Source organism: Lepidochelys olivacea (genome assembly GCF_965140295.1).
Source record: "Lepidochelys olivacea isolate rLepOli2 genome assembly, chromosome: 1".
NCBI lineage: Eukaryota > Metazoa > Chordata > Testudines > Cheloniidae > Lepidochelys > Lepidochelys olivacea.
In genome coordinates, this window is record NC_140411.1 from 213,873,475 (window position 1) to 213,898,349 (window position 24,875).

At 45.4% G+C, this 24,875-nt stretch overlaps 1 protein-coding gene across 8 annotated transcripts in view; it reads right to left on the reverse strand.

Annotated features, from left to right (window-relative positions):
* The window catches only part of LOC311521091 (rap1 GTPase-activating protein 1-like), a gene marked incomplete at its 3' end in the record, with an annotated part of 63,486 nt that overhangs the window by 28,981 nt on the left and 9,630 nt on the right, over window positions 1-24,875 (reverse strand). For 7 of the 8 annotated variants that reach the window (XM_084629210.1, XM_084629208.1, XM_084629207.1 and 4 more), the window contains 13 exons: window positions 17,770-17,817; window positions 16,185-16,223; window positions 15,899-16,090; window positions 12,226-12,329; window positions 11,147-11,225; window positions 10,518-10,571; window positions 10,340-10,423; window positions 9,408-9,508; window positions 8,319-8,448; window positions 7,932-8,087; window positions 4,930-5,001; window positions 3,430-3,516; window positions 1,293-1,427 (listed from right to left, as the gene is read on the reverse strand). In XM_084629210.1, the coding sequence (XP_084485336.1) occupies window positions 1,293-1,427; window positions 3,430-3,516; window positions 4,930-5,001; window positions 7,932-8,087; window positions 8,319-8,448; window positions 9,408-9,508; window positions 10,340-10,423; window positions 10,518-10,571; window positions 11,147-11,225; window positions 12,226-12,329; window positions 15,899-16,090; window positions 16,185-16,223; window positions 17,770-17,817 (1,281 nt within the window). The remainder of the gene's footprint in view (window positions 1-1,292; window positions 1,428-3,429; window positions 3,517-4,929; window positions 5,002-7,931; window positions 8,088-8,318; window positions 8,449-9,407; window positions 9,509-10,339; window positions 10,424-10,517; window positions 10,572-11,146; window positions 11,226-12,225; window positions 12,330-15,898; window positions 16,091-16,184; window positions 16,224-17,769; window positions 17,818-24,875) is intronic. The other variant, XM_084629209.1, reaches the window with a different exon arrangement.

A 24,875-nucleotide genomic window follows, 5' to 3' on the forward strand; every position in this document is an offset into this window, starting at 1 on the left:
CCGAAAGGTGCTGGACAGATTCTGAAATTTTCTATTTATCCACTGAACAGATGCTGCAAGGGCAGTAAGCTACTCACTCACACACACCCTACCCCTGGGCCTCAGTCCTGACCTGCACCAATCACCTGTACAGGTGAGTGGGGAGTTGGCTCCTATTTTGTCCCCAGCAACTCTGATGAGAGCTGCCAACCAAGGGGGCTGAAGTGCCAAGTGAGGTGCTGGTACCTGAGATATCTCTGTCTGTCCCACTAGGCATGTACCACACATGGTGCAGGAAGAAAGGAAGAGAGAGGCAGGCAGTGGAGTGAGAATCAGCACACTCATTCCCTCCTGTTTGAGTAGGCCAGTGATACTTAGACTGAAGCTCAGGAGCTGCAAGTTTCTCTTCAATGTGTCTCCTGCAGCTCTTTGCAGCACATGATATTAAAATACTGTGATTTAATTATTAACCGAGCTAAGTTACTAATCAATCAATCAGGATGCTTTTTATTGTAGAATACTTGGTCAGTCATTTTGCTGTGAGAATAGTATATATATAAAGAGAGAAAGTAAATGAAACAATGAAGTCACACAATTGTGGCTCTTTTGGGTAATGTTGATCACTAATTTGGCTTCTGAATCATTGAGGTCTAAGCATCACTGGTATACGCATTCCCTCCCTCACATCACCCTGACCCTGTGTTCCTGGAGATTAGCCACTGATACCACCACATCATACAAAAAAGAGCTCATGCTTTTAGAGGGAAAAAGATGTATCTCAGTATTCCAAAGTACCTAGATACTACAGCAACAGTTTTGTTAGAAACAACCATCTGATGGGACCTTCCCAGCTGCTGCTGCTGTCCTGGAGATAGAGCCAGTGTGATGCTGGGGGACAAAAGGCTCTGGCCCCCGAACCCATCATACTTCCTTCTGCAAGTTCCTGATCTCTTTTCTCATCAGGGGAATTGGGTCCTCCCTGTTACTAGATGCCAGCCAGGGCCAGGGGGTGTAGGGCTTCATTTCATCCCATCCAGAGACCTCACATTAGGAACAGCATGGGATGCTGTACTGTGCCAAGCTACATCTCCCCTGAGTGGAGAGGGAGAAGCTGCATTTCTCCTTGTGAGGTATGTAAAAATACAATGCAAAATGTGGCTGTTGAGAAGGAACCATATTGTCCCCCACTCCCTGCCACCCCAAGCACATGTGCCCAACAGGGCTAATGTATCCTGAACTGGGACTGAGCTGGGTGGCGGTGGCTTTGCAAGAGGGATAGGTTTAAGAGGCTGCAGCAGTTCTTGATCTCTCACCTTGAAATTTTCAAAGAAGCCACCACCCCCATTCTCCATCTTCTCATCGTCCCCAGAGACCAGGCCCATCATGCTGCGGCTACGGAGCTGCAACTCCTCAAAAAGGCTCTCCAGGAGGGCACTGCGAGTTCGCTCCTACACCAGGGCAGAGAGAGAAGGGACAGAATAGAATGACAGAAAAAATAAAGGTTTCAGAGTAGGAGCCGTGTTAGTCTGTATTCGCAAAAAGAAAAGGAATACTTGTGGCACCTTAGAGACTAACCAATTTATTTGAGCATGAGCTTTCGTGAGCTACAGCTCACTTCATCGGATGCATAAAGTGGAAAATACGGTGAGGAGATTTATATACACACAGACCATGAAAAAAATACACATTGTAAGGAGGGTGATCCACCTCCTTACAATGTGTATTTTTTTCATGGTCTGTGTGTATATAAATCTCCTCACCGTATTTTCCACTTTATGCATCCGATGAAGTGAGCTGTAGCTCACGAAAGCTCATGCTCAAATAAATTGGTTAGTCTCTAAGGTGCCACAAGTACTCCTTTTCTTTTTGAGAAAAAATAAAGGACAAAGCACTGAGAAAGAAGGAGAGAGAGAATGGACTCTATGTTTCAGATATAATTGATACATCCCACTTTCTCTAGTGTTAAGAGGAATATGATTTCTTCCAAATGTGGACCCTTCTCTAACTTCCTTAAGCTATTTTTTGGTGCCTTTTTTCTTCATTTCTTCTGTTTACCATTTCCCTCGGTCCCTCCTCAGAAGAGCCTAGGAAATGAAATCAGGGTGGATAAAAACTGATTATTTAAAATAAATAAATAAGTTTCTTCATTTAAATCATATTTTCTTTCTTTAAATTAAATACATTTTTATTCTTAAAAATAAACCTATCTGAAATTATGACAACCCATGTTAAAGGCCTAAATTTACTACAATCTATTAAAATAATTTAAACTAAATTTACAAAATATAATCTTAAATCAGTACATGTCTGCTGCCAAAGTTTAAAAAAATATCACTGCTGAACTGGTGGAAGACACTGGCTAAGCATCTGGAACCAGAGTTTGTTGAAGTGCTAGCTACTGATAGTCTTTTGCAGGTACAGCACAAATATTTTCTTCATTTCAGTTTATTCAGCTAGTTCTGTTCAATGACTAGTTCATTCAGAGTTAACAAATGGACCGGGAGTTTAAAAAGCGGGAAAGCTTGTCTTCCTCTTCCAATCTATGAATAAAAACTAGGTGTGAAGATGAGGCCTACTAGTTCTAAGGCCTTGAAGGACATGTTGCCAGAAAAAATAGTACAGTTCACTCACTGCTGAGGATACTTACTTTGTTTAATAAATCAGTTGAATTTAAATGCAAACATGTTCTGATAATCTTACTTTTTAAAGTAGTTTTAACTATATTCCAATTTCCATCCAAATACAGCTTCACACAAATCACACACACAAAAATCGAATAAATGAAGAAATGCATAATTCACATCTTCTAACACAATAAAAAAATGTAAAAATTAAGAATTTGAATAAATGCAGGTTAAGCAATATAATTGCTTAAATAAATGTGTATAGATATAGTGAATCCTCCTGACTAGCAAAAAGAAGTATCAAATTTAGTGTCAAAATTATATTTGGTTGCAAATCAATATGCTTTAATGGTTATCAACCAGTGCAAATAAACCTTTCTTTAGGAAAATAACTAAAAATATAAATGGAAAACAAGATTAAAATTGATTATTTAAATCAAGATTTTTTACTTGCTGAGTTAAATCAATCTACCCTGAATCAAATGCAAAAACCTAAGTGAATGCAACATTAAGATTGGGTGGCTTTCACTGTATAAAGTCAAGTAATGTAACCACTAGGGTTCTAGTAGCAGCCACTTTGCATGTACGCCAGATATTCTATTCTTGTTTTGGAGGGGTTAAATGTGTACTTTAATATAGATATAGATAATAAAACATACAAGAAGCACCACAAGGCTGATTTAACATTTAATTTACTTTATTTTTAAGGGACTTTAATTTCCTAAGTTTCTATGTCTTTCATTAATTGTGCAGCCTTAACCTGGCATTAACACAGTTTTTTGCATTTATTAAATATTAATGCGAACACTCACATACACAAACCCACCTCTAGTTTGGCAAACTTTTCAGCCCGATAGCAGCTGTACTCAGCATTGATTAGTTTAGCCAAGAGGAATTCACGAAACTCTGAACCCTGTGGGAAAAAAAGGAAGTCTAGATTGGAAATGGCAACCTAGAAAAGGCTCTGGATATACATTTCCTTAACCCCCAGGGTTATCCAACCCAATCCTGGAACCAAATTGGAAACAGCAACCTAGAGGTGAAGGGGTGTGTGATGGTGCACCCCATAAGGCTTTATGGAAATATGCTTATGAATGTATATATATGACATAACTGGAATATGTTTTATGCTACATATGCCATGTAACATATCTCTGTAAAGGTTATGCTCTACTGAATCTATTCAACCTATTTGTATGCATGTATCATTTTTGTATTCAAAGTTATGAATATTGGCTGTGTACTTGCTTGATTTTTAAGTAGCCTTTATAAAGCATTTGGTCAGCTTCTTGAGAAAGCAATGTGCAAATTAAGTGCCCAATCAAGGAACACTTAATGAACAATGATCTTGGAAGGCTCCAATCCACATAAGAAGTCTTCCTGGAGACAGTCAAGATAGCATGTGGGCAATGACTGCTGCCTGTAAAAACTGAGTCATGCATGGACATGTGACTTGCCCAGGTGACTCCAAAACTCCATCTTGGAGCTGGACTTTGCATAGGAGAGAGGAGGGGGTCTCCACTCACAAGAGAAAGTCTATTTAAGCCCTTGGGAGACTCCTCCATTGTGTCTTCAGCTGGCTCAAGAGATAGCCTCTCCATCCCCAAGGATACTGGAAAGAAACTGGAACAAAGGACAGTAACTACAGGGGATGTGAGTAATTGCTGGACCCAGTCTAGAAGGAGGCTAGTCTGTAAAAGGAAGCTTACTGGAACGCCTCTGAAGGAGAGGTTTTATCTGTATTCAGTGTTCTTACTGTATTAGGTATAGACTTGCGTGTTTTGTTTTATTTTGCTTGGTGATTCACTTTGTTCTGTCTGCTATTACTTGGAACCACTTAAATCCTACTTTCTGTATTTAATAAAATCACTTGTTACTTATTAATTAACCCAGAGTATGTATTAATACCGGGAGGGTCGAGGGGGGGCAAACAGCTGTGTATACCTCTCTATCAGTGTTCTAGAGGGCGAACAATTTATGAGTTTACCCTGTATAAGCTCTATACAGAGTAAAACAGATTCATTGGGAGTTGGGCATCTGAATGTTAAAGACAGGAACACTTCTGAAGCTGCTTTCAATTAAGCCTACAGCTTAGGGGACATGGTTCAGACCTGGGTCTGGGTTTGCAGCAAGCTAGCCGGTCTGGCTCAAACCAGGCAGGGCTCTGGAGTCCCAAGCTGACAGGGCAGGAAAGCAGGGGCAGAAGTAGTCTTGGCACATTAGTTGGCAACCCCAAGGGGGTTTCTGTAATCCAACCCGTCATAGGGTGTGTAAACCACACACCTGATCCCTGCATCGTTTGCTTAGCGGACTCAGAGACACAAACCTCTTTAAATATGGCTGGATTTGGGAGAGGGGGTCCAAAGAAGGGGACGTCATCTCGAGCTGTTACTGAAACCTAAAACAATACAGAAGAAACCACTTCAACATCATAACAAGAACCAGAACGTCACATCCTCTCACAGTGATGAGCTTGTATAAGAGCGGAAACAGAAGTCATGGACCCTGAAAACATCAGGCGACGTGAATCAGTCCCATAATACAAAACTAAGGGGCACCTGATTTAATTAAGGGTAGATACATTTCAAATAAATCAAAGGCAATACTTCTCCACAGCATGTAGTCTGTAGTGTAGTCAGCAGATGGTTCTATGCCAGCTAAATCCCAAGTGTATATCTAAATAATATATTATTATATCACAGAAGAACTTCAGTTTTACGAATACCAGTCTTCTGAACAACCACTTATCCAAATCATTTTCCCCAATGGGAGGAAAAGAATATTATGTAACAAAAGTGATGTCAATGAAGAACAAGTCAACATCCCTTCACATCCTGATGCCTTCAATGCAATGGAAATCACTTTACTGTGGTTTGAAGGACAAAAAGAAAGTGATGCAGTGCACCAGACTGAAATTTATGCACTGTATCTGCTGCAGTATTGAGATATTCAATTTAATGAACTCCTCAATCTCCAATTAGTTTCTAACATAGGAGTTCTACCGTAACATATACCCAGTTTATATAGCATTTTTCTTACATACATACACACACATATGGCCTTCATTACCATAGCTGAGTACCTTACAATCATTAAATTAATGTATCCTTGAAATATGGGGCAGCATTATTCTTATTCCCATTATACAGATGGAGAACTGAAGGAGACACATTCAGCAGCGACTCACCCAAATCACAAAGGAAATCTGTGGCAGCGCCAGGTATTACACACAGACATAGCAGGAAGAAAAGGAGTACTTGTGGCACCTTAGAGACTAACAAATTTATCTGAGCATAAGCTTTCGTGAGCTACAGCTCACTTCATCGGAGAATCCACCACAACTCTGGTAAGTTCTTCCAATGGTTAATTACCACAATTGTTCAAAATTTGCATCTTATTTCCAAAATGAATTTGTCTGGCTTTATCTTCTAGGCATTGGATTTTGTTAGACCTTTTTCTGCTAGACTGAAGAACCCTCTAACTGAATTGCTGTTCCCCATGTAGGTACCTATAGAATGTGATCAAATCACCCCTTAACCTTCTCTAGGGCCGTCTCTAGCTATTCTGCGCCATACACAGCACCCCCGTGTGTGTGTATGGGGGGGCAGGCCTCCGCTGGGAGGGCGAGGCTGGCTTGGGGGACAGGGGGGAACCACTCCCCAGCACTCACCAGTGGCATGGCTGGGGTCAGGTTGCTGCACTTCCTGCCACTGGTGAGTGCAGGCCTGGCCCTGCTGCAGTCCTCAGGGGAGTGGGGGCGGGGCTGGGGCGGAACAGGGGCGGGACTCAGCGGAGGCTTTGGGGAAGGAGTGGAGTGGGGGCAGGGCTGGGGCGGAGGCCATGGGGAAGAGGCGGGGCAGGAGCTGGAGCAGCACGCAGGGCACCTGGTGCCCTACGCAGCTGCGTACTTTGCATATGGGTAGGGACTGCCCTGACCTTCTCTCTGTTATACTAAATAGTCTTGAGGAGCTCAATCTATCTCTATAAAGCAGGTTTTCCAATCCTTTGACTATTCTCATGGCTCTTCTCTGAGCCCTCTCCAATGTATCAACAGCCTTTGAGAATTGAAGGCACCAGCACTAGACACAGTATTCCAGCAGCGGTTGCACCGGTACCAAATATAAAAGATTGGAGAAGGAACGGTATGGGCTGTGCATGCAATGGCATGTATGAGCTCGACTGCGCAGGGAACAGCCTGAGAATGTGGCCACTATGAGCGTGCCTTGCACAACATGGAAGGGTCAGCCGGAGCCCAGAGTGGTGGCCGTGGATCCAGGGCTGGATTTACCCCCTAGGCCGGAAACACCCCTAGGCACAGCATCTTCAGTACCCCCCCTGCCTCCCTATGTGGCCCTGCCTGGAGCCTCCCTCCCCCATCCCCATGTGGCCCTGTGAGCCCCCAGCAGCCCATATGGCCTGCTCTGCCACCTAACCTGGCTCCAAGAAGGCTATTGTGTCTGTCACTTTTCACTTGAAGAAAAAATGCACCCACCACCCGCCTGCTTGGTGTTTGCCAGTGCCCGCCAGACCGGTCAGCTTCAGCCAGCTCAGGCTGTTCTGGTGCCACAGCGGTCTCTGGTGGGCAAAAGCACATTTTCTGCAGAAAACAAATTCTGCCTCCCTTGGACAAGAATTCTGCACATGCTGCAAACGCTACCTAAGGAGAGGGGGCATGATGTGAGACAAGCGGCTTGTGGGGCATCTCAGCAGCGGATGGGGCAGATCTGGAGGCTCCCCCACTCCCAAGAACTCCAGAGCAATGCAGCCAGATATTCAATTTAATGAACTCCTCAATCTCCAATTAGTTTCTAACATAGGAGTTCTACTGTAATATATACCCAGTTTATATAGCATTTTTCTTACATACATACACACACATATGGCCTTCATTACCATAGCTGAGTACCTTACAATCATTAGGACAAGTAGGACAGTAAAATAGCCCAAAATACTGCAATTCGCACCTGCTAAAAAACCTGGCAACAGACTACTAAAAATAGCCCAATTGGGCTAGAAGATCACATACTTGGCAACCCTCCCCACACGCCCCTAGAATGCTGGTGCCCATAGGCACATGCCTACTGTGCCTAATTGGAAATCCATCCCTGCCCAAATTGCTGACTGAGTAGCTGATGTGGGGCCCTGGGACTGGGTGCGCGTTCATAATGGTGACTGTTATTGATAAAGCAGTTGGAATGATGTCTAGTTGAATTCCTGCCTCCCCAAAAGCTGGAGGAAGAGTCTGCACTCCAGGCAAGGGGCAGGAGTTTGAACTAACTACCAGCAAGGGGATCCCCGACCAAACAGGGGCCCACTGGCTGTGTTTACCTTGTAGAGAGTCTCCCCAATGGAACCATGAGCAAGCTGTACCACCACATAGGCATGCAGGAAATTAGATGCTATCATGTCAGGGACAAAGGGAGTGTTTTCATCCTGGAAGACAATGGCCACAATGTCGTTCCCAATGTGACGCTTCCGCTGCAGCTGGAGGGAGCAAGTGAGATGAGAGTAAACAATAAGAGGGGAGATTCCTTCCCTAGCCACCAACTCATCCAGCAGTCCCAACCCACACCCGCAGCTGGAAACCCAACCCCAGCCACTAATCTACACCCATCCCTAACCACTGCCTACTCCAACACCCACCCAGTCCCTAGCCCCATCCACCAGTTCACTCCCCCATCCTCCTGAATCACTCGGTGCCTCCCCTTGTGGTACCTGCTGGGCATCTCCCTCTGTGAATGGCAGCTTCGTAGATACATGGAACATGATCTCCTTGCCCCGGAAATTGGTATAGACTGATTCAGTGCCAGTTTGACCCCTTGTGACATCCAAGCCTCCTCGGAACCTGAATGCATTGGTACCATGTGGTGGGGGGAAGGAAGTAGACACCAGTAAGGTTGTCATCAGAGACAGGTTTAAGAGCTCAGTGGTTGAAAGGCACAACACACCCCAAAAATCAATGCAGTAGCTACACTAGAGCTGCACGAAATTCCTATTGGCATCATCCTCTCTCCACTGAGAACTAGAGAGGCATCTATTCCTGCCAAACCAGGTGGCTTTGGAGGAGCAATCATCCCTGCCACTCTCAGGGGAAACATCTCCAGCTGAGAAATGTGGAGTGTATGGGGTGCCCCAAAGAAGCAGATGGAAAGGACCAAGGCTTACCAATGCCCGTTGGCACCTCAAAGCAGCACAGGATAGTGTGATATGGTCAATGCTCTGTCATTCTCTGTTGATCCTTGTGGGTCAGTCCTAGCTGCTGTCAGTCACACACAGCTTAACACTTGGGAGAAAAGCATCCCAGGAAAGAGCCCCAAGAATCTCCCATGAGAAATCCCCAACCATTCAGCCCAGCTCCCAGGCATGAGACACAATCCCAAACACTGCCTATTGGAGAGAGCCAGAGCTGGCAAACCAGACTGGATACTGAGACATGTAAATTCACAGCACCAGCTGTGAATGGGACTCCAACAGGATCCTAGGGGAAACGATAGGCCAAGTCATTCTGGGAATGCCCTGAAGGATGCACAGCTGGAGCTCTATTTAGCCTAAATGGGGGCTGACTTCTTTTGAAAATCCAACCTATAATGTAGTGTCTGGATCAGGGATGTGGCCTTCTAACAGATGGACCCACAAAGAGGATATTGGCCTGCCAGCAGAAGGAGATCTGCTTTGTGATTTTTGGAGCTGAAGACACATGGGTCTACTTTGGGCTCCCCAAGTCTGTGCTTCGTACCTTAATTGTGTCTGACTGCAGCCCCCATGCTATGCTGATTGGTCATTCCCATGCTGTCCCCTACTCACCCACGGAAATCCTGCAGCTGGATCCTGTCTCCAAGGAACTCCAGGAACTCCAGGAAGCCCAGACTCTCTTCAGTGTTACTGAAGACTTCTTCCTCTGTGGTCTGGAAGGGGAGAGGAGATATGATAAGCAGAGGAGATTATTCGCCATACACACTCCCACTTCTCCTGGGGTCTGGAGAGGAGGAAAAGAGAAAAACTGATATGGGGAAGGTTCACTTCCCTTCTCTCACACAGAGTCTACATCCTCCCACCTCAATGGGGTCCAGAGCCCTATCCCCCTGTATATAATGGAAAATTGTCTCCTTTTCCTTGAAATAAAACAAGGCCTGTCCTCCAGCACTGAGAACATGGAGAATGCGAATCTCACTCTGGTGCCAGCAGGGGGTTCTCTCCCTGTGGACAGTGCAGAGGAGAGAGAAGTCTCTAGGACTCAGAGGGCTTCCCTGGGTCCACAAGGAAGAAGATCTCATGGGTCCAGGTGCATTGACAGCACCAAGAGGTCCCCAGAACCAATATGACAGAGAAGGTCAATGCCTGCAGGGGGCACAGTCTCCCAGTTGAGGTGAACTGATGTTGCAGCAAGGAGAGCAGACATTAGGACAGAAAATGATACATAGTACCAGTGCTTGGCACCACTAGGACCTGTTCTCACTAGAATGGGACTGGGGCTCAAACAGCAAAGAGAAACTGGAATTCTCTAGGGCTGAAATTGCAGGGAATGAATCCTTGGATCCAGAGGAGGGCACTAGGTTTGGCCACATTGACAGGGGGATGTGGGAGAGAAGTCCTCAAGACTCAGAGTGACAGGGAATGAAAAAAATCCTTGGCCCCAGGTTGGCTTAAATTGCCTTCTATAGGGTTGGGGTTGAGAAATGTGATCTGGTGTGTTTGGGCCTGAGGGTGCTTGGTTATGGAGTGCAGAGACCTCTCACCTGCCCAGCTTTCTGGTAGATGACCCCAAATTTGAAGTTATTGCTTATGACGTGTTCATCAAAGGCAACAATGAGCTGGGAAGCCTGGGAGGGCGGAAAGCATAAAGTCTCGGTCACATCCCACCAGCAGCCCCTGTCATCAGAGGGATAGGCGGGTGGAAAGCTACTGTAAACATACCTTGGGGTAGAGGACAGGGAAGAATCGGTCAACATTCACATCTTCACACAGCAGCTGCCGAGAGAGAGAAAGAAGGAAAAGTGGTGATTGATTACCACTGTTGGGAGCTGTGACTCCCCTTCCTGTACCCTGACTCGCTACAGGCAGGAGGAGGGTGAGGTGGGTATTGCTTTATAATCATCTTGCAGGAGTCTCTTGGTAAGAAAATCTAAGGCAAAGTGAGGAGAAAAGATAGATGAGAAAGGGCCAAAAGACTGGAGAAGAATAAGGGAAAAGACAGGTGAGAGAGAAGTGAGAAGCTGAAGAGTGAGAGTTAAGCAGAGACAGACAAAGGGTATGTCTACACTGCAATCAGAAGTGGGACTGCAGCCTGTCGAGACAGACCCGATCTAGCTGTGATCTATCTAGATCATATAACAGCAATGAAGTTGTGGCAGCACAGGTTAGCCACTCAAATGTGTAGGTCCCAGGTGGCCTTGGATAGTCTGTGGCTTCACTGCTATTGTTATTCAATCTAGTTAGATCAAAGCCTGCTCGGTTATGTCTACAGATGCTGCACTCACACCTCTGACTGTAGTGTAGACATACCATGAGTGTGTGAAAGAAAATGTACTCAGTTAGGGTCTCACCTTTGCCATCTGGACTGCATTGGGGAACTCATTCAGGCAGGAAATGGGGATCAGGTCGTGCTTGGTACCGGTTCGAGTCCTGCCACAAACCGAGAAAAGATGAGAACAAATGACAAAGGGAAATGCAAACAACATCTCTGGTTGCTTAAAGTGACTCCTGCTGCACCTCCAGATCTCTTCTTAGGGAGGGAATATTGTTCTTGCATAATATTCTGGTCCAGCAACTAAAGCGTTAATTAGCTCCCAAAAGGGTTGTACATGTTACATAGACTCTAGCTTAGCACTAGTGCCTAATGTCACTGGAAGATGGACACTGTTTAGGGTTCCTGTAGCCCAGTGCTTGGTATTAATTGAGCAGAAGGAAAACGGAGCTGGTTAGGCAGCTACATGGATCTCCATCACTCCTTAGAGACCTTTTTTGCTTTAAACAACAGTTAAGTATATTGCAAAGGAAATCCACGTGCTGCTTCATCAACACAGAAGGGAATATTTTGGGACAACAATGGGATTCAAACCCATTACTCCCATACACAAAACTAACTGCACTAGCCCTGAGGTCATCCTCATAGATCAGGCATCATAACTCCCTTCTATCTGGCTTTAGCTGGCCTGCCAACAGCATGCCAGAGTCCCATTAAGAAGGAGTGATGCATAGAACCAGGGTCTCTTCCAACCAGCCACCAGCACTTTCCTATGTGTGTGTCTGTGCTCAATGAAAATATTCCCTGGTACAGCTCAGAGGGCTTTTAGATTCCCCCCTTTTTATGTAAGATTTCTGCTTATCCTTTCACTCTGTTTCCCCATCTGCAATGGGACAGACACACCAGAAATTCTCTTTCTGACCCCTCCCCACTCCTGGCTGCCCTGCAGCCCTCAGCTTCCTGAGGATAACAGCTGGGAGTAAAGAAAGATGAATGTTCAAAGATGAGCCAGAAGGAAAAGGGGCTTCCCCAGTCAGGGGTTTCCCTGCAACCATTCCTGGGACAATGACGTTAGGTCACAAAATCCACACAGAAAGACTTCCTGGTAAGGTGGGAGACAGAGCATGGTACATGTGTTTCCATGCTGGGTGCTGTTACCTCAGCAGCAGGTGCAAGTTGTCCTGCCTCTCAATCTGCTCATACTTCACAGAAAGGATCAGGTAGCCCAAGGTTGTGTCATTGGAGTAAAAGTTCTGATGCTCCTAAAAACAGGAAGTCAGAGAAACTCATTCCCCCAAGGTACCCACCAGATTATACCTAGGATATTGCCAATCTCCCATAGTCCCCGAGAAGATACCCCTTCACCATTGGGTGTCTTTCCCACCATCCTCATCATCTCACGTTGCCCTGGCTAGGCTGCGAACGTGATAGAGTTATTCAGGACAAGATAGAGCTATTCCTGGAGCATAGCTTCCTCCTTCCCAGGTCCCCTGTGAGGGCAGAACCTGGGCTGCACAGCACCAAAAGCAGAGGCCTCTACCACTTTGAGCTGAAGCAGTAACTCCCTTGTGAGTATGCTGCAAGCGCTTAGTGTTGCTGGTGCTATCCACTACAGGAGTTATGGTCACTGTGAAGATATCTTGAACCCAAACTCACTAATACATGTTTCAGCAGTGAACCAAGGGGATCTGTTGGGCTGAGCAGAAGAAGGGAGTGCTTAGCATACAGTGACTCAGTAGTACTGCACTTCAGATTGTTCCTACAGTTGTGCAGTACTCCATTCTTGCACATTTTCCAAACTCTTTGGGTTCATGAGTCTCTGCTATACTGGACGAGTCATCCCACATGAGAAGAGGGGAAAACTCTTACTGCCGCTTGGAGGGGGGAGGGCAAAGGTCATATCAGGCTAGCAGTGTCATCTACAGCTAAGCCAAAGATCAGATCCAGCATGTATCTGGCTATGTGGATGGCTCTGGAAAAATTCCCTGGTTACTCTAATAGATATGGGGTTAGTGGTGGCATACCCGGCACTTCGAAAGACTCCCAAGATAATAAATTTCAGTCTTCAGAATCAGATTCAGCACAACATCTCCTTTCGTTCAGACAAAAAGCCTCTGGTGCTGGGTCTGTACACTAATATCATTCCTACACTGACCTTGTCTCTGGTCTCAAACACCAGATGAATTTGACTTCTGCCTCAATGAGGCCTCTTCTGCAGTGGAGGCCAGATGCACACATTTTTTCCCCCAAATGTGGGCTTGTACTGCAAGGGGTAGTCTGTTGAAATAAGCTGAGCCAACTCTGGTTTAGGCATCTGGTCTCCAGAACAGAAAAAAAGTGTGGGCCCCTTAATGAATGAGGGAGGCAACCTAGTGACAGAGGATGTGGAAAAAGCTAATGTACTCAATGCTTTTTTTGCCTCTGTCTTCACTAACAAGGTCAGCTCCCAGACTGCTGCGCTGGGCATCACAACATGGGGAATAGATGGCCAACCCTCTGTGGAGAAAGAGGTGGTTAGGGACTATTTAGAAAAGCTGGACGTGCACAAGTCCATGGGGCCGGACGAGTTGCATCCGAGAGTGCTAAAGGAACTGGCGGCTGTGATTGCAGAGCCATTGGCCATTATCTTTGAAAACTCGTGGCGAACGGGGGAAGTCCCGGATGACTGGAAAAAGGCTAATGTAGTGCCAATCTTTAAAAAAGGGAAGGAGGAGGATCCTGGGAACTACAGGCCAGTCAGCCTCACTTCAGTCCCCGGAAAAATCATGGAGCAGGTCCTCAAAGAATCAATCCTGAAGCACTTACATGAGAGGAAAGTGATCAGGAACAGTCAGCATAGATTCACCAAGGGAAGGTCATGCCTGACTAATCTAATCGCCTTTTATGATGAGATTACTGGTTCTGTGGATGAAGGGAAAGCAGTGGATGTATTGTATCTTGACTTCAGCAAAGCTTTTGACATGGTCTCCCACAGTATTCTTGTCAGCAAGTTAAAGAAGTACGGGCTGGATGAATGCACTATAAGGTGGGTAGAAAGTTGGCTAGATTGTCGGGCTCAACGGGTAATGATCAATGGCTCCATGTCTAGTTGGCAGCCGGTATCAAGTGGAGTGCCCCAAGGGTCGGTCCTGGGGCCGGTTTTGTTCAATATCTTCATAAATGATCTGGAGGATGGTGTGGATTGCACTCTCAGCAAATTTGCGGATGATACTAAACTGGGAGGAGTGGTAGATACGCTGGAGGGGAGGGATAGGATACAGAAGGACCTAGACAAATAGGAGGATTGGGCCAAAAGAAATCTGATGAGGTTCAATAAGGATAAGTGCAGGGTCCTGCACTTAGGACGGAAGAACCCAATGCACAGCTACAGACTAGGGACCGAATGGCTAGGCAGCAGTTCTTCGGAAAAGGACCTAGGGGTGACAGTGGACGAGAAGCTGGATATGAGTCAGCAGTGTGCCCTTGTTGCCAAGAAGGCCAATGGCATTTTGGGATGTATAAGTAGGGGCATAGCGAGCAGATCGAGGGACGTGATCGTCCCCCTCTATTCGACATTGGTGAGGCCTCATCTGGAGTACTGTGTCCAGTTTTGGGCCCCACACTACAAGAAGGATGTGGATAAATTGGAAAGAGTCCAGCGAAGGGCAACAAAAATGATTAGGGGTCTGGAACACATGACTTATGAGGAGAGGCTGAGGGAACTGGGATTGTTTAGTCTGCAGAAGAGAAGACTGAGGGGGGATTTGATAGCTGCTTTCAACTACCTGAGAGGAGGTTCCAGAGAGGATGGTTCTAGACTATTCTCAGTGGTGGAAGAGGACAGGACAAGGAGTAATGGTCTCAAGTTGCAGTGGGGGAGGTTTAGGTTGGATATTAGGAAAAACTTTTTCACTGGGAGGGTGGTGAAACACTGGAATGCGTTGCCTAGGGAGGTGGTGGAATCTCCTTCCTTAGAAGTTTTTAAGGTCAGGCTTGACAAAGCCCTGGCTGGGATGATTTAGTTGGGGATTGGTCCTGCTTTTGGGCAGGGGGTTGGACTAGATGACCTCCTGAGGTCCCTTCCAACCCTGATATTCTATGAGTCTATGAACAGATCATGGTTTTGTTGACAACTGATTGTGAGTTGGTCAGCATGATCGTGAAATCCATCTGGTGACTGCCCAGCACCCCAGAGGAGCCAGTTCAGGTGGAGCCTGTAGGACAGCTAATAAATGCCCAATCTTTGAACCTCACCTGGAGGCTGGTCTCTGCTTCCATGTGTTCCCATACCTGTCATGGCTAGAAATGGCAAGATCAAGGAGTACTTGGCCCCAAGCCTGTGTAATACATTGGCTTAGTGCACGCAATTATCTCTCTCGCTATAACAACCTGTTACTGAGAGCTACTGGAGTTTATCCTTTAGCTCAGCTGGCAGGGCCTTCTACATTCTGTGCTGAAGGGCCTGGGTTTGATCCCCATGTCCAGCTGAGTGTCTGTATGTGGTGGCCACCATGATTCATTACAGTTGTTTCTCTTCCATCTCCCAAGGTCTGTCTGTGTCCAGAAGTCTCAGCAAAAGATCCCCTTTATATTAATCAGATCTGAGACCTCTCTCTTCTCTAACACACAGGACACTACACAAGGCGCAAAGGGGCACCCCTGACGTAGCTGTGACTCTAAGTAGCACATTGCTGGGTATGTAGTGGGACACATTTAATTATTTTTGGCACTGGGAAGGTGTGGGATCTGGGTGGGGTGTGTGTGTGTGAGGTCACCCCAACATCTGTCAGGAGACCCTTGGGGTACAGTATAGTCATGGAGTGGAATGGAAGGCTATGGGGTTCCCCCTTACCTTCCCCAAGAAGTGCTTGCGGTACAGCTTGGCCGTGGGGTCGCCTTCTAGCTTCACTTTACTGCTGCAGGGGGAAGGCAGGTCAGGCAGAGCCGAGGTCGAGCTGGGGAGGCTGTGGCAGGTTCCTTCAATCCAGTAGCCCCCGAACTGGGGTAGGATAATGAGGGGGTATGGCCACCCTTTCCGTAACACCTGTCCCGAGAGACAGAGGCATTGCTTTGTGAGGCAAATAACATTACTGAGGTAGAGGAAGAGACTGAGCAGAGCAGAGCCAGCTGTGACTCACCTCATGGATGCTGGGGTATGGGATATACTCCTCTTCTCTCTGAAATCACAAGGGACTACAGAACTGAGGGAGCCTTTATAGTACCATCTTCACTTGGTGACCCAGGCTGCTTGTCCTCCACCGCCACTCCTCCCCATCCACTCCTACTTCTTTAGAGTATCTAGGTTAGGGTGCATTTCACAGCACACAGCATTATAACACACAAAAACTTCAGCAAATAAACTCCAGGGGCCAGATTCCACTCCCCTGCCCCAGCTGCACAGGGCACAGTGAGGGGAAAACAGAGTAATCAAATTGTGAGCCAGATTGAGGCAAATTAAGCCATGTGTGGCCTGACAGCCTTAGTCCCTTGTCCCATGCTGAGAAGAGTGCTGGATTAGTGCCATGTTGCTGCATAAAGGGACACCTGGGGATGGGGGAAAGTGTTTATGCAAGTGGGGTAGAGCAGAGTGCACTGGTATCACTCCTGCATTCTGGGAGCATGAGGTGTGTCACTTAAACCAGCCTGCAGATGGTCAAAGCTACACTCTAGGGTGTAGTTGAGGCTCTGAGGATGCTCTGTGAGATGGGGAAGGACTTTTCCACTCACCATTTGGAGAGCCTGTGATCCCTGATTAGAAGAGGTGACCCTGCTCCCAGATAGGACAGCTCTATTCCTGCTCTCTGAACAGCGCTATTACCAAATGAGTGAGTATGCTGATACTAAGGGGGCTCTGTGCCATGGAACAGTAGAGATAGATGCCTGCCAGAAGCCCATTTTCACAATGCTGGGCACACTGAACCTTCTCCCCATCTTTCCTCCGACACCATAAGACAGGGCCCCATGCAGTGAGGCTCCATTTTCTGACAGTGAGGGTGGCTGATCCACAACTGGAGGGGCTGCTGTGGCTGTGTAAGAGGATTGGGGGAGAACCTTATGTTAAGCCACTTTAATGTTCTTCTAGCCCCCCTCCCCCTTTAACCACGTTTGGCATTGACATGCCCCTCCATCCTACACACTTCCCACCCACCTTGCTTCCTTGTGGGTGATTTTGTTAGCTTACCAGGTTAGAGCACCAGAGCAGAGACAATAGAAAAAGAGAAAGATCTGAGCATTTGAAAAATGGGACCCAGTTCTTTGTAGGCCAATTTGGTGAGAGCCATGGACTTATTAGGAGGACCTGGTGAGATTTCAGGTTGACCAGCTGGCACCCACCCTAAGCCCTTACAGGTTCTGGACTCACGATGCTTACTGAAAGATATGAGACTCCGTATAAGTTTCTCTTATAAATGTTATTAAAACTCAAACTAAAATAAAAGCAAGGAAACATCTCACCAGAACTATGCTATAATTAATAATACTAAAGTGACTGATTGAATCTGCTTGGATTTTGAGAGGGTGTTTATTATATTTGCATCATATTGTTAGACCCTATTGTGCAACATCCCCAGAACCCTGTGATAGAAACACAGACTTGAGTTACAAATACTAGACTCCTCATCCCTCAAGGAGGCTGAGGAAGCCAGAGTGCAGGGCAAGCTGCAAGTAGAAACCCTTTATTTTCCATTCTCAATAATATATGAGGCACCAAAGACCTAACCTGACCTTGAGCGGAGTTGGGAGAGAACATCTTTGCTCATCCAGACGACTACCCTGGAAACACAGAGACAGAGATAGTAAAATCTCACAAAGCAGCAAGTCCGTTTTCTCTCCCCACTGCTTCACACCCCATGCCGAAGGTTGTGTATTTGATGACATCCTTCAAGGCCCCACCTTTTATCCACTGTTTTTGGAGATGTTGTGGGGGAGGTGTGACATTTATGATTAAAATATGACCATGTTGTTACCACCGTTATACAATTGCAACAAATCCTATACAAAGTATGCCATATAAGGTGTCAATGGAAAAGTTATGGTTTGCTGAATATGATTATCCTGTTTGTACGCGTGCATCATTTTTGTATCTGAAGTAATATTATGAATATTGACTATGTACCTGTATTTAAAATGTGTTTACTCCTGGGGTAACAGCCAAGTTTGCATCCAGTCTGGCCAGCTGTGATGGAGTAGGGAATATTAACCTGGTAATGTTGCATGGGAGTTTTACTAGTTTACTGTCTGCATTAATACTAGATGGTGGTGGGATATAAGAGTGTGACTTCACTGAGGGATGATACTTGACAGCCAGCACGTAACCTGAGCCCAGGAAGGGGTTGGAGCCAGGTGACACCTTCTGCCCAGGTAACTGGACAAAGGCTGACCGAGGAGCTGGGGTGTGTGGCTGGGTGAGACTGCTGGAGGGAGTTTCAGTTTGGAGCTGGCTGGGGAGACCGGATGGGGGAGGGAGGAGGGAAGGAGGCCCAGAACCTGGGTCTAGGCTCCCCACCCCCCAAGATGGACCTGACTGAGGGGTCCTGTTTTCTGTACCTACAAGCTCTGTTTTAGACTGTGTTCCTGTCATCTAATAAACCTTCTGTTTTACTGGCTGGCTGGCTGAGAGTCACAGTGAATCACAGGAAGTGAGGGGTGCAGGGCCCTGACTCCCCTACACTCCGTGACACCAGCATATTGTGAAAGGATGATTCAAGTTGATGGCCTATCAAAGAACACTTAGCTGTCAGAATGGATATAGAAGAAGCTTGTCTCCACCCCATGGCCCTTCCTGAGTATGTTTTAGCTAGAATATGGGTAATGGATCCTGCTATCGAAGCATGCAAGGGCATGTGACTTGCTTACATGACCCTGGACTCCATCTTGTACTTGTACTTTTCCACAAACTAAGACTGAGAGCTTTTCCCTCCCCATGGGAGAAAGTATAAAAGGCCCTGGAAGAAACTCCATTTTGCCTCTTTCCTGCTCTGATCTCTGGACTATGGATTTACCCTAACAGGAGCATTCCAACCAATGGACTGAGGACCTTCCCATCTTTTGGAAGTTACTGGAGACTGTACAAGACAGCAGTTTACTCCATCACTGCTTCAGGCCTGATACACTCATTCCAAAATTCTTGTATGTATTTGATTCTTTTGACCATTTTAACTCTCTCCTCTTTCTTTTATAAATAAACCTTTAGATATTAGATACTAAAGGAATGGCAATAGCCTGATTATTGGGTAAGATCTGAGTTGGATATTGACCTAGCTGTGTGGCTGATCTCTTGGGATCTTTCTCACTTCTTGTTAAACAGTTTGGTGAAATGGAAGTTTACTTTTGTTACTGGCTTGGTATATGTTATGGAAGAATAACCATCAGTTTGGGGTGGACACCTTATTTCTCAGCAGTTTGTCCTGAATCTGGCATCCTCAGCTGTGACTGAGGCACAGTTACAGGAGGATCACAGGGAAGACTGTAGGTGGAGAGAAGGGTGATATGGGAGAGAAAAAGTTGACACTTGCCTGCCAAAAGGCCAGAAATTTGGGGTTTAAACTAACATGATCCCAACTTCCATCCCACAGAATTTAGAACTTCTGGTCAAAGAGCAGAGACATGTACTCCCAGCCAGTTTCTCTCACTTCTAACTCTCCAATCCCTCCACCTGCCTTTCTGCCCACTCCAAACAAATGGGAAAGGGGGAAAAGAAAGCCAAAGAATGGAATTCAAAACTTTCGTTCCTTTCTTACTTCCTCCTTCCCCACAAAACTTTGCCAGGCTGGCATCCCTTTGATGCAGAGACTGCCTCAGAGTTTAGAACCCTGATTCTCAGTTGAGAGAAGCAGCCAAAATTCGCTTTGGGGATTGAGACTCAGAGACTTTAAGGCCAGAAGGGACCATTGTGATCATCTATTCTGACCTCCTGCACATCACAGGCCAGAGAACCTCCCTCACTCACTGGGACAAGAACTGTCTTTTCCTTATGAAATGGACAGTCCCACCTTGCTCCCTTCCAGGTCATGGAATTAATCCATGTGCTACAGATAACAGACAACGGTTAGTTGAATATCACACACACAAGGAGCCAGAAGTAGACAATCCCAACATGGAGGTGAACTTCACATTTAAATCAGGCTCATAAACAGTAAAGTAATCCCTCAGAGTGGATCTCCAACTATCCCTGTTTTCCCCTCTTTGGCTGTATAAAGAAAGATGTAGCAGATAAAATCAAGCTCACACAGTTCTCAGGAGTGAGACAAAATATAACACTGGAAGTCAGAGGAGAAAAAAGAAAGTCTGCTGTAGCATTGACTGGCCACATAGTAGCACCAGAGAGGCATCAGTAACAGCCATGATAATGAATGATATTTCTCCAGCTCATGTTCAATTGAGACATACATAAATAGTTTCTTGTAGCACCCCCAAAGTTCTGGTGCTGTACAAACATATAGAAAAACACAGACCCTGCCCCCAAACTCCCACAACCTAAAAAGACAAACAGAAAAAAAGAAAGGGTGTGCCAAAGTGTAGATGTTTCTGGGATAGGCCCGATTTTCCTTCTCTAGCCATCATTAGCTGACTGATTTCTTTTAGACATCACAGAAGGACTTTAGGAAGGACTTGACCATGGAGAAGAGAGTGGCTTTGAGGATGAGCTCCTGGAGGGTGCTCATGTACAAGGAGCAGTGTGGAAGAAGACATGGAGATGGTTGTGGGAGAAGCAGACAAATGAGATGCTGATGTTGACATCATTGCAGATGGGGTGAAGGTGGCACCATCAAAGATAAAGGCAGATGAGAAGGGAGGACAGGGTTATGCAGGCTCTTGAAAAGAAGGCTCATCTCATTTTGGTGACTGAAATCAGATTTACTTGCTTTTTACTCCTGTTAGCCTTCCAGAGCCAGCACAGCTCAGAGACCATGAGCTGAAGTTTATCCTATCTGTGCATTAGCCATGGAATTGGCTACCAAGTTCCACCTGTGCAAACTCATTGAAGACAGTGGAGTCACACAGGTATCACTCATGGCAGGGTATTCTGGCAGAATCTTTACTGCTAGTGATGATGTTTGAAATGGAAAAAAGCCTAGCTTCATTCTCAGATCCCAGAGGGAATTTTCAGTTATAAACAACATCATTTAACCTATAAACTGAGCACATCTAATAAGGTGTGGCCAAATTAATTTCCATCCAGAGTTACACTGAGATGACATTAAGACTGTAAAAGTACTCAACGATCAGGAAATGCCAAAGTTGAGGTTGGACATGCACCTTACCCCAGTGCACACATATTACATTACAAGCTTTAGTTACATATTCACATGCTATTTTTCATATAATATCATATACTACACTATTTTGGTACAGTCTCAGATACAATTTATAATATTTTGAATTCCTCTTTAATTGCACTAATTTAATTGTCATAACAGTCCAATTTATCTTTATAAACTTGGGCCCAAGGTGCCTGCTGATGGAAACAGATTTGGCTCCATTGATTTCAATTACATCTAGAAAAACTTTGGTCTTTACACCTTTTATTGACAGTTTCCCTCTCTCTACTGTGTACATTGTAATAATAGTCAGTCACAGCTATAAATTTCCTTTTCAACCGCCAGTAGAGCTGCTTCAAATATCTTTTAAAAGTGAAAAAAAAAATGCTGAAATTAGTTTTGTTTTGAAGGGTTTCAAATGAACCCGTTTTCCATTTTTTTTTAAAGTTTATCTTCTGTTGTTTTGCTTTCTTTCTCTGTTAATTTTTTTTTAAAAATTCACTGTGGGATTTTCAACAGTGCCTATGTCCCTCACTTGTGCTCCCTAAATCTCTTGGGTGCTTTTGAAAATCCAAGCTTCAATTTTCAAAAACTAACTGGGGAAAAAGGAAAAGAGAAAAGAATGGGAAAAAACAAAAATGGAAAAATAGTAAATGAAAAATATTTTTTAAAAATCACGAGATATAGTGAAAACTTTCACAAAAAATGAAAATTTTGCTACATATTTTAATTTTAAAAAGGTAATTTTTCTATTAAAAAAGCTGTGTATTCAAAAATTTTGACCAGCTCTATCCAGCAGCATATCTTTCCTTAGTGCAATTCTGGGGATGAGGCAGTTAACTACAATGCTAATTTAGCTACACACATGCACAGTAGTCTTCATTACATGCAACAAAGAAGCTAATTTAGCTGCAAAAATCAGGTGGCCTATATATGCCAGCAAATTCTCACCAGCTTTCTGTGTGGTTATGCACAATCTTTGGCACATAAGTCTAAGAACAGTGGATGAAATCCCCTTCATAAGAAGGGCTGCACTCTAGGCAGCCATTAGTGTGCTAGGGTGCTCTCCTCCTACAGAGTTTAGGAGCCAGGCTGGAGGGGAACCCATACTTTATAATGTGCACTTGAGCTAGGCAAAGAGCTCTGCATGTCCTTCCAACACAGAGTTGCATAAGACCTTCACTCACGTACAGCATGTCCTTCCATAGCTATGAGAAAATCTTCTGCAAAGTGTACTGTGCCATTTTCAAATCTTTTCTCCCTGTACCTGGCTGAAGGAGGAATTAAACCTGTCCTCTCATATCCCCGGCAAGTGCTCTAACCACTACAATAAAAAGTATAAGGTGGGGAGCAGTCACCTCCACCTCCAGCCACTTTGTGTGGCAGAAGGCAGGCCCAGTTATGGACTGCTAATGGAGCTAGGCTCCTAAATCCAGCTTGTCAGGAGGCACTTGAGAGGCGTGGGACTTAGGACACACCCTTCTCTTTGGCATCTCCCATTGGCTTGCTTAGGCAATTCCCCATCTAGTGCGCTGGCATTTGTGAATCACATTCCGAGGTTCCTCTCTCTTTCCACGTATTGTACAGGTCCCTAAGGGCTTGTCTACATATATAGCACTGCTGCAGTACCTCTGGTGAAGACGCTCAATGCTGACGGGCATATGCCGATGGGAACTCTCACCTCCATGAAAGGTGATAGCTATGTCAGCAAAAGAAACTCTCCTGCCAACATAGTGCTGTCCACACCAGCATTTATGTCGGTGCAACTTATGTCGCTCAGGGGCGCAGCTTATTCGCAGCTTGTCATAAATTATGCCGACATAAGTTGTAGTGTACACATAGCCATAGACTATGTCTACACTGGCACTTTTGTTGCTAAAACTTTTGTCGCTCAGGGTTGTGGAAAAAACACCCCGTTGAACAACAAAGGTTTTAGCAATGAAAAGTGCCGGTGTGGACAGCACTTCGGTGGCAGGAGCCGCACTCCCATCAACAAAGCTACCGCCTCTCGTTGCGGGTGGTTTTATTTAAAGAGTGGCCACACAGTGCAGCTTACAAAGGCGTGGCTGCAGCAGCACAACTGCACTGTTATAAGGTGCGCTGTGTGGACATAGCCTAACTCAGGCTTTGTGAATCACAATGTTGTTCCTATGATTTTCTAAATGCCTAAAAGTTAGGCATTACAACGCTTAGCCCTGGTCTACACTACAAACTTATGTCAGTATAACGACGTCGCTCAGGGATGTGGATTTTCCACACCTAAGAGTGACATAGTTATACCAACTGAACTTCCAGTATAGACAGCGCTGTGTTGATGGGAGGGCTTCCCCCGTCGACATAGCTACTGCCTCTCAGGGAGGTGGAGTACCTACACCGATGGGAAAGCATCTCCCGTCGGCATAGGTAGCATCTTCACGAAGTGATATAGTGGCGCAGCTGCACTGCTGCAAGTGTAGACAAGTCTTTAGAGTTACAATGCTTATGTCCCTTTCTGGATCCAGGCTACTATCAAAGTGCTGCATAATGCACTATTATTACTGAATATAGCTCAATACTTTGCACCTGGAAACACCATAAATATTATGTCAGTTTATGGGACAATTAATTTCCAATTTAACTTGTACTTTTCCATTTAGAAAAGGGCTGATAGCTGAAGGTCAGATTTTGCCACCTTTACTCACACTGAGTCATTCCTTACTCTGCAAATAATCCCAGTAACACTGTTCACAGAGTAAGGTGCTACTCGTCATGCATGAAGGTGGCAGAACCTGCCCCTTACAGCGCAGAGGTGTATACATATAAATACTGCACACAACTTCTCACTCACTGAGGGCTAGCATGTACCTTTAGTTACAGTCCTGAGTATGGGGTGGCACATAGATGCAGGAGAAGCACTGGGAAGAGAAGCACAATTCTTCTCTGAATTCCTCTCTTCTATTGCAGCAGGGAGTTATTTATTATACTGTGTTTCAGTGTACAGCATCTTCTCCCTTATGGTCTAGCCAGCTCTACTGCCTAGGCAATTAGATTGTAAGCGCTTTCAGGCAGGGTCTGTCTTTTTGTTCTGTGTTTGTACAGCACCCAGCACATTGGGGTCATGATTTACAAATGGGGCTCCTAGGCACCATGGTAACACAAATTAATAATAAATGATAACATATGTGGGGGTGGAGCCACCCAGTCCCTTTCCCTCCCCTACTTGCAGGGAGTGTACTGGAAGTGCAACGCCTGTTCTCCCTGCTAATGCTGCACCAGCTAAGCAGTAGTCATTAGTATTCACTACCATCAATTTGATTTAGTTGGGGATTGGTCCTGCTTTGAGCAGGGGGTTGGACTAGATGACCTCCTGAGGTCCCTTCCAACCCTGATATTCTATGATTCTTTGATCAAGTAAAGGAGTTTCTCAAGGGACATCCTTCTAACACAGCCACCCTGATAGTCTATCTCAGTGAAGTACAGTGATCACCCTTAAAAATATATAAAGGGCAGAGTTAAGGTTTCACATTAGCTTTGGCATTTTCTGACATTTGAGTGCTGAACTCTGCACCGTTAGTGTTCTCTAAGGGACAT